This window comes from Cucurbita maxima, unplaced genomic scaffold (assembly GCF_002738345.1).
Source record: "Cucurbita maxima cultivar Rimu unplaced genomic scaffold, Cmax_1.0 Cma_Scf00026, whole genome shotgun sequence".
NCBI classification, from domain to species: domain Eukaryota; kingdom Viridiplantae; phylum Streptophyta; class Magnoliopsida; order Cucurbitales; family Cucurbitaceae; genus Cucurbita; species Cucurbita maxima.
Window position 1 is genome coordinate 371,251 of NW_019272042.1, and position 8,797 is coordinate 380,047.

The 8,797-nt window shown below is 37.7% G+C and overlaps 2 protein-coding genes across 5 annotated transcripts in view; one reads left to right on the forward strand and one right to left on the reverse strand.

Moving 5' to 3' along the window:
* The window catches only part of LOC111498862 (putative casein kinase II subunit beta-4), a 12,213-nt gene extending 8,556 nt beyond the window's left edge, over positions 1-3,657 (reverse strand). For 2 of the 4 annotated variants that reach the window (XR_002720875.1, XR_002720874.1), the window contains exons 1-5: positions 3,082-3,618; positions 2,463-2,681; positions 1,912-2,021; positions 1,672-1,837; positions 1,284-1,290 (exon numbers count right to left, since the gene is read on the reverse strand). Coding sequence is in view for 2 of the 4 variants with exons in the window: in XM_023150215.1 (XP_023005983.1) it covers positions 391-527; positions 1,672-1,837; positions 1,912-2,021; positions 2,463-2,681; positions 3,082-3,331 (882 nt within the window). In the remaining 2 variants the exon portion in view is untranslated. The other 2 variants (XM_023150215.1, XM_023150216.1) reach the window with 2 other exon arrangements.
* A 2,241-nt stretch (positions 3,658-5,898) lies between these two features.
* Positions 5,899-8,797, forward strand: LOC111498860 (cytochrome P450 714C2-like). Its single transcript, XM_023150213.1, has 5 exons — positions 5,899-6,233; positions 6,304-6,530; positions 7,488-7,729; positions 7,863-8,232; positions 8,303-8,797. The coding sequence occupies exons 1-5, from the start codon at positions 5,954-5,956 to the stop codon at positions 8,726-8,728; spliced, it is 1,545 nt and encodes a 514-aa protein (XP_023005981.1). The 5' UTR covers positions 5,899-5,953; the 3' UTR covers positions 8,729-8,797.

Sequence of the window (8,797 nt, forward strand, 5' to 3'; positions counted from 1 at the left end):
AAAAAAAAAAAAAAAAAAAAAAAAAAAAAAAAAAAAAAAAAAAAAAAAACCCAAGTACAAGGACTTAACAGCAAATAATTTGATTATCAACCCATAAAGAGAAATAAACTTACAAACACCATTTTAATTCATGAAACGACAATAAGAAGAAAAGAAGTCATGTTCAGCTACTATGACAACTTTGCATTTGTGAACATTTTTTCTTTAATGATCATTTTTTGAGACTTTGAACAACTGCTTTTTACCTTGATAGTTAGGACCATGAGGAGTAATAAGCACATATCAACAGCGTCCCAAAGGTATTAGAAGAGTATTGCGCCAGTCAGCGCAGAATCTGAAAATGGATGAATATCGAAGATCTCGACCCAACGTGCAGCTTAGCTTTCCAACTCAGTCATGCTTTTTGTGAAGCTTGAACCCGAAAACTCTGGGAACATAGCCCTGTGTGGCTTTTTGTGGCTTCAGGTGTCCGTAGGTCATCAAAAACAAGTGCGGGAATGTCGTTCCAAAATACGCTCCGTCGATATCTTAGATCAAGTGAAGGAAACTAGAGGTGGGTACTAACACTTCATCAAGCAAAGCAATAACAATTGCATGAATGATTCATAAAAGGATTGATTTAGCAAGCATTCAAATGCAAAGGTAACAAGAATAAGGGAACTAAACTACCCAATATTTGATTAAGAGCATCAACCACCACTTGATTCCACAACCATTACTGAAATAGAGAAGCCAAAGACTAGCATGTAGTAAAAAATGGAAACACGTCCATACCCAACCCCTTCGTAAGGGGACTTATAAATATGATCCATTTATATCTACAGCCCATTGAATATCCAAGATGACAAATCTAACTAAACAGCACAGATCAAGGATCGGGACGACTTTAGAAGAAAACGACACTCAAGTGAAAGTCACTCCTCTATCTGCCCTTTTGATAGATTCACTACTTGTGTGCTCTTCCTAAACTCATTTTCGGTGATTACAGAATTTCCGAAGGCACTGGACACCCACCCAAAATGATTCCAAACCCACCCTTATTCTCTAAATATCAAGAAAAGCAAAACTTGCAGAGAATCTTAGACTGACTGCAGAATTACCGTCACACTCGATAAACCAAGAAACATGGCAAATGGCCATCGTTTATCTATTAATAATAAAAGCATGCCCTTCATGAGATTGTAGAACCAAACATGATCAATCATCTTTCGTGTATGAATCAATTGAGAATGCAACGACCATAATCATGCAGCAAGGTAGGACATCCTTTGCAATGGTTCTACTGTACTACTTAAACTAATGTTCTACACATCACCAACTAAAGACTATCAAGGCCATGAACCAATTTTAAAACTGCTTGAACAGTTGATCATAACAATATATCAAATTGGGACTCAATTATTTTCTTTTCAAAACATGAACTCGGCTTCTAATCACAAAAAAGAATCCTTGTGAAAAGAAAAACACTAGAAGAATAAAAACAAAATAAAGCACGGCAAAAATCAATCTCATTAAAAAAAAACAAGTCAGGTCAAGCTTCACTTTGAATTCAATAACAAGCATGCAGACGTGCAGCAAAGAATCAAAATAATTATATATGAGAATAAAGTTACAACAGAAGGGGAAAAAATAGGCAGAAGGACAAGACATGATAGATTGTAAAAAGGATACTGCCTTGATACTTTGAACGAGGGTAATATATGTCTTCACATTTTGGGCAGTATATCTTTACAGTGCTCGAACGAGGAATATCCGACTGCCCCACTGGAAGGCATGGTTGTCCACAGCAGTACACTCTTGGGCACCTTCCGAAGTCATAGTTTTTATACTTCTCCAGCTGTATTTTTTCTAGTTAGCAATTTAAACATTGGGGGAAAATAAGCAATAAAGGAAATCCTTATAAGAAATTACCATTGCAGATATTCCTTTGCCAGTTAGAATGTATCTAACATGAATAAGACCATACAGCATCTCAGCAGCCGACTCAACTAGTTCATTCTGTTCTTCGGTGAACATGTCACCTGTGCACGGCCATACACAGAAAATAGGTCAAATACATCACGGGAAACAGCGAAATGCACGTCAATGAAAAACAGACGTGCACAAAGAAGAACAAAAATGGGAAGTATGAACTATGAAGTAGTACTGTTCTTCTAAAGAAGTAAGAGGCGGCTTGCTAATATGTCGAAAGGTATATGTTCTTAGGCCCCCTTTATACTGTAGAAAAAGGGTATACTAAAAATAGGTAAGAAATTCACTAACGATTCAAAAATCAACCAATTAGTAAAGAAAATACATTCAAAGGAACTAGGCTTCCTAAAAATGGATTGTAATGTCTTACAAAAATCGATCAATGGAAAACTCAGCCAAGACATCCGATCAACGAGGCAGCGATATACATTCTTACAACACAAAAGGACTAACAAGAAAACAAAATTCAGCGTGGGACAAGAAAATCTCACCATGAGAAGATTCAACATCCAAAATGAGATCAAGTGCATAGTCGTAGTATGGAACTTGACTGCTCAAGCCACAAAGATTGAAATCATCTTGTATGTACTCGTCGTCAACTTCACAAAAGAATTCATTTCCCCTCAAATTGCAAAACCAAGAAATCCATGATGTATCATCTCCGTCTGAACCACTGACATCTGATTCTTCGCTGTCTGTTTCAGATTCCTCTGCCATTAATGAAAATTTGTTAGATACAAAAAAACTAAAGAAAAAAAATGACGACGACGACGAAGAAGAAGACAAACCGAAGCAACAATATCACTAGAGAAAATAATGCGGCGACAGAAGCCAAGTACCACTCTATCATTGGACAACACTCGATGGCAAAAATCAAAAGTAAGAACGTTCATATAGCAAAATGCAACTCCCGGTTCATTTCATTTCAATGTGCAGTTTTCAAAACACAGAACAGAGACATTAAACGACTCAGATCAAGACTAAAACAAAATTAGAGATTAAAGCTTTCCAAAATTTCCAAGCGTATAGTCAAATTCATCTGAAGAACACACGAATTGACAACTCAAAAACAATACAAAACTAACAATAAAAGAAGAAAACAACACTAACCATCGGAACATTTATTCTTGGATAGAGACGAAGAACGATGATCAAGCTGTGGTTTACCAGCCGAAGTCGAGGGCACAGAGACTCTCTCCTTCTCCTTACTATGAAGACCTCTTGAAGTAGATGGAGAGGTTTTCTCCAGGTGCTTATCGAGAGCATCGTTGATACGCTTCCGATCCAAGGTACCACCTACGATCTCCGATTTCGAAGAACCACCAATCCCTCCTCCTCCGCCTCCTCGATCCCTATACATGTCTTCAACGAATGAAAGCTCGTGAATTGAAATTCAACCAAAAGAAGAACTCGGCGGCGAATCCTGGATTGGGGAGCAAGAAGACAGAGAGATTAGGGGTTTGATTTAGGCGCGGAAATCAGAGGAAGTCATTTGGATTAGGGAATATCGAAGGAAACGGAGAAGAAATGAAGGTGAAAAAATGGAGGAGAAAGGGGGAAGAACAGTAGGGTTTGATGGAGAAGGATCGAAAGAGAGGTCTAGGGTTTCAAGAAGTGGAAGAGAACAGTTTGCTTGCCCTTCACTTTCTCTCTCTTCTCCTCTCTTTCTAAAAAAAATGAATGAAAAAACAAATAGTATGGTAATTATTATTATTATTATTATTATTTAGTTTTTAGTTTTAAATGACCGAGGAATAAAGTTTTAAATGAAATACGTTTTTGTTTAAATAAAAAACAGGCTAGGTGGGTGCTGTTCTATTTAATTTTGGTTTTTTTAAATAATAATTATTGTTTATATTTTAAATATTTTTATACCCATTTAAAATTTTAAATTTATATTGTACAAAATTGTTAGAGATGAATCTGAAAAAAAGGAAGGCACAAACAGGCTTGAGAGCACAGCAGTTTGGAGCTTGAGTTGACCCAAGACTAACTAAGGTAAATCAATATCTTTTAGCCAACCTATCAAACCAAGGGCTTAAAGCCCAAATGGCCACCTAAGAGGTCGAGTTTGAGGCGACCTGTTTTTCTATTGGTCACGGTCTGGTTAGATTGGTAAGATCAAACAAAGGGCTTGAAGCCCAAATAGAAGAGGTTGAACCTGAGGCCACCTCTTAAATACACTTCCAATCCAAGATAATCTTAGGAGACATGGTTTGATCAATTTGCTATCCACACCTGGCTAGCCACGCCCCTCTGGGAGGGGCATGCATGTTCGTTCCCTTCCTCAGCCAAAGTAGGATCTCACAATTTACCCTTTGGGGCCAGCGTCCTCGTTGGCTAGCCATGCATGCCTTATAAGGAGCATGTATGTTCGTTTCCCTCTCCAACTGATGTCGAATCAATCCACCCCTTAGAGGCCTGGTGTCCTCGCTGACTAGCCACGCATGCCTTAAAGAGGGCATGTAATCCAAGGAGTGAACATGAACTTATAAGGTGTGTTTGTGTTGGGGGGTGTTAGTGGGAATGATGAATAAGGGTGCATAGGGCGTTGATAGGGCATGTATGGAGCATAGGATGAGGCTTGGCGTGAGCGATCGAGGTTTGACTCTTATACCTTTGTAACAGTCCAAGTCTATCGTAATAAATATTGTCTGTTTTAGCCCGTTACGTATAATCGACCCTAGTTTGCTACAAGTTATTATTTCGTATTTGACTTAAGTATCAAAGCTTAGGTGACAAACAATAATAGTGAGCGTTAATGATTCGTCTAAACACTTTCATTATCGTTCATTAACAATTAGTTTTAATTATTTATTGGAAAGGGTTAGATGAGATATTCCAATCTATATAAAAGTTTCATGGGAAAGAAAATCATCCAATTTTAATTTTTTAAAAATATATTGATAATAGAAACAATTAATATACTTTGTTTTAAAATTACATTTTTAACTTCTTACAAATTATCCCTCTAATTATAATTCATGATGTTTGGACTAATAAGCCCACAGGCCCACAATTCATGATGTTTGGACTAATAAGCCCATAGGCCCACAATTCATGAAGTTGGAGCCCAAAACAATGAACTTTACAGTTTCTTATAAATATTATTATTTATATATAAAAACTAAATTGATTTTTTTATGAGTAATAAAATTTGTTTTTTTTTAAGAAATTACTTTGTTACTACATTAAATTATTTTTTTTTTGTTTGTGTTTACATTTTATAATAAAAATTATATTTTAAAATGTATTAAAAGTTTTTGGGAAGAACCATTTTAAAAAAAATAAAAATATGAAAAATTTTCAGAAATTCGATCTCCCAAAAAAATAAACGAACCTGATGGTAAATAAAATAAAAAATACGAAGAGATTAAAGAATAAATAATTAAAAAATAAAATAAATATATGCACACATAGCTAAGTTCCACAGTTTAGTTTATACGAAAGACCATAAATTTAAATTAATTTAATTCAAAAATAGTTTAAATTGAGTTGTACTATTTTTATAATAGCCCAAAAAAAATGAAAAAAATATAAAAATAAACAAATAAAAATGAAACAACTTTTTTCCACTTCTCTTCACTAATCTTTTATTACTTCCCACAATTATCTCTCGACCATAAATATGTTATTAATTGACATGTTTATGATATGATATAGTGTAATGCGATATGTTATGGAATAATATGTATATGATGAAAATGATTAGGTCTAGAAGAATGAAATATTATGATATGATATTAAATAATATGATATAATTGAGATACGTCGAATTAGCATGAAATATTCAATTTTATTAAAATAACATTCTTATCCATTCAATCTCTATATAATTACTACGACGACGTATTCTTGACAAAAAAGACAAAACACAATAAAAACAAAGAGCCAAAATTCTGTATTGAGCCGGCTTGCCAAATTCGGAGTTCATTGGAAATTTAAAGAGCCAAAATCAGAGTTCGAACCAGGTCTCTCTCTAATGGCGGCGGCGATGGTACTCTCTCTGGCGGTGCTTCTTTTCTTCTTCATTTTTCTTCACCTTCTCGAATCGTTCTTATGGAAGCCGGAAAGGCTAAGAGCGAAGCTCCGTAAACAAGGAATCGGCGGTCCCTCGCCGTCATTCCTCATCGGAAACGTCCCTGAAATCAAGAAAATCCGAGCCCTAACTTCGGCGGCGAAGAGCACGGAAGCTAATTCGGTTACGCATGGTTGGGCTTCGAACCTGTTCCCGCATTTGGAGCAGTGGCGGAATCGATACGGTATTCGATTTTGAATTTGGAAGGTTTTTGTTTGATTTGTTTGTTGATTGATTCTGTTTGGGGATTTTAGGGCTGAACTTCGCGTTCTCGAGCGGGACGATTCAGACGCTGTGCGTAACGGAGATGGAGATGGTGAAGGAAATCAGTACGTCGACGTCGTTGAGTTTGGGGAAGCCTGATCACTTGCGGAAGGATCTTGGGCCCTTATTGGGCTTGGGTATTTTGTCAGCAAGTGGCCCAACTTGGGTTTTTCAAAGGAAGATCATTGCTCCTCAACTCTACCATGATAAAGTCAAGGTATAATGGGAATTCTTATAAATCTTCCATTCAACAAAAATAACTTGGCTTCAACTTCGTATAATTTGCGATCCCCTCCTTAGGGGCTTAGTGTTCGAAGAAGCCTAGTATTCTCAAGCCACGCATGACTTGGAGCGGTATGTATGTTCGTTCTCCTTCTCAGCTAAGGTGGGATCTCACAATCTATCTCTTGAGGCCAGCGTCTTCATTGACTAGCCATTCATGCCTTGGAGGGGCATGTATGTTCGTTCCCCTCTCCCACCAATGTGATCCCACAATCCATTTCTTAGGGACCCATTGTTCTCGTTCGCCAGTCATGCATGCCTTGGAGGGGGGCATGTCGTTCGTTCTCCTATCCAACCAATGTGGGATTTCATAATCTATCTCTTTGGAGTCTAGCATCTTCGTTGGCTAGTCATGCGATGCATGCCTTGGAGGGGGCATGTATGTTCGTATCTCACAATCCACCTCTCTAGCCATGCATGCTTTGAAGGGGGCATGTATTCCATGGTGTGAACAAGAACTTATAGGTGTGTTTGTGTTGGGGTGTTAGTGGAAATGATGAGTGTGTAAGGGTGCGTGGGGCATGTATTGAGCATAAGATAAGGCTTGGCGCGAGAGATGGGGTAAGGCACGCGGGGGGTTTGGTTCTGATACCATTTGTTATTGTCCAAGTCCATTGCTAGCAAATATTGTCCGTTTTGGCTCGTTATGTATAGCCGTCAGCCTCACGGTTTTAAAACGCGTCTACTGGAAAAAGAGTTTCACACCCTTATAAATAATGTTTCGTTCCACTCTCTAATCAATATGGGATCTCACAAGTGTTCACTCAAAGACTTGGAGAGAACCCGTTCAAATCATGATAGTCATTCAACTAAAGTTTAAAATCTTAATTCAGTTTTAAAAATTATTTCATCCATATGTTTTACTCAATTTGGAAAAATCTTGAATTTTCAGGGCATGACAAGTCTGATGGTGGAATGCACGAACTCCATGCTAAGACTATGGGAAGCAAAGGTTGAGAATGATGGAGGACAATCCGAAATAAACATTGATGGATATTTTCGAACCATGTCTTCCGATATTATCTCGAAGGCCTGTTTCGGAAGCGATTATTCCAAAGGGAAAGAGATATTCCAAAAAATTAGAGCTCTTCAAGTTATCATGTCCAAAGAAAGTGTCGGTATCCCGGGTTTGAGGTACAAGTTCGTAATATGCATCACGACTTCTTGTTTTAAGAACTGTGAATGTTTGTCAAATCGGAGCTCAACTAGCTAAGACATATATACTCGATAGAAAGGTCAGCTGTTCGATTAACTTTTCATCTTATAGGTACTTCCCCACCAAAAAAAATAGAGAAGTTCGGAAGTTAGAGAAGGAAATCGAGTCATCAATTTTAAAAGTGGTAAATGAACGAATCGAGAGCAGTTCACACGAGCAAGACTTGTTGCAAAAGATTCTTGAGGGTTCGAAAAGTCTCAACGAAGATGACAAGTCGTTGAAAATAACTCGAGACAAGTTCATTGTCGATAACTGCAAAAATATATACTTTGCTGGTCAAGAAACGACGGCAATAACAGCATCATGGTGCTTGATGTTACTAGCAGCACATCCGGATTGGCAAGCTCGTGTTCGTTCGGAGGTGCTTCAATGTTGTCGAGATCGGCCTATCGATGCAAATACCATTAAGAACATGAAGACGGTATTCCTTCTATGCTTGCCTACTAACGTCAAAACTCTAAATTACAATTCTAATTTATTGTTGTTTGCAGCTGGCAATGGTGATACATGAGACATTGAGGCTCTTTCCACCCGTACTTCTTGTCACAAGACAAACATTAGAAGACATAAGATTCAAAAACGTTATGGTTCCGAAAGGCGTAAACGTTCAAATCCCGATCTTAATCCTGCACCAAGATGCTCGTCTCTGGGGACCTGATGCGCACTTATTCAATCCAAATAGGTTCAGCAATGGCATCCTTAACGCTTGCAAGAACCCTTATGCTTACCTGCCGTTCGGGATCGGCCCACACGTGTGCGCCGGGCAACATTTTGCAATGGTTGAACTGAAAGTGATAGTGAGCCTTGTTTTATCAAGGTTTGAGTTTACTCTTTCACCTTCTTACGAGCATTCCCCTGCCTTCACATTGGTTATGGAGCCTGAGAATGGAGTTGTTCTCAATGTAAGGAAGCTATGAACTTTCTCTTCATTACTTTTGGAATATGCGATGAAATAAAGGGGTATTTTAGTCTTTATATTTTCAAAT

What these genes read in the sequence shown, in the direction of transcription:
- LOC111498860 (XM_023150213.1), top strand. Translation starts at nt 5,954, where the DNA reads ATGGCGGCGGCGATGGTACTCTCTCTGGCGGTGCTTCTTTTCTTCTTC. An exon ending in TCTACCATGATAAAGTCAAG is followed by an intron (nt 6,531 to 7,487) that starts GTATAATGGGAA and finishes TTGAATTTTCAG; the next exon opens with GGCATGACAAGTCTGATGGT. An exon ending in CCATTAAGAACATGAAGACG is followed by an intron (nt 8,233 to 8,302) that starts GTATTCCTTCTA and finishes TGTTGTTTGCAG; the next exon opens with CTGGCAATGGTGATACATGA.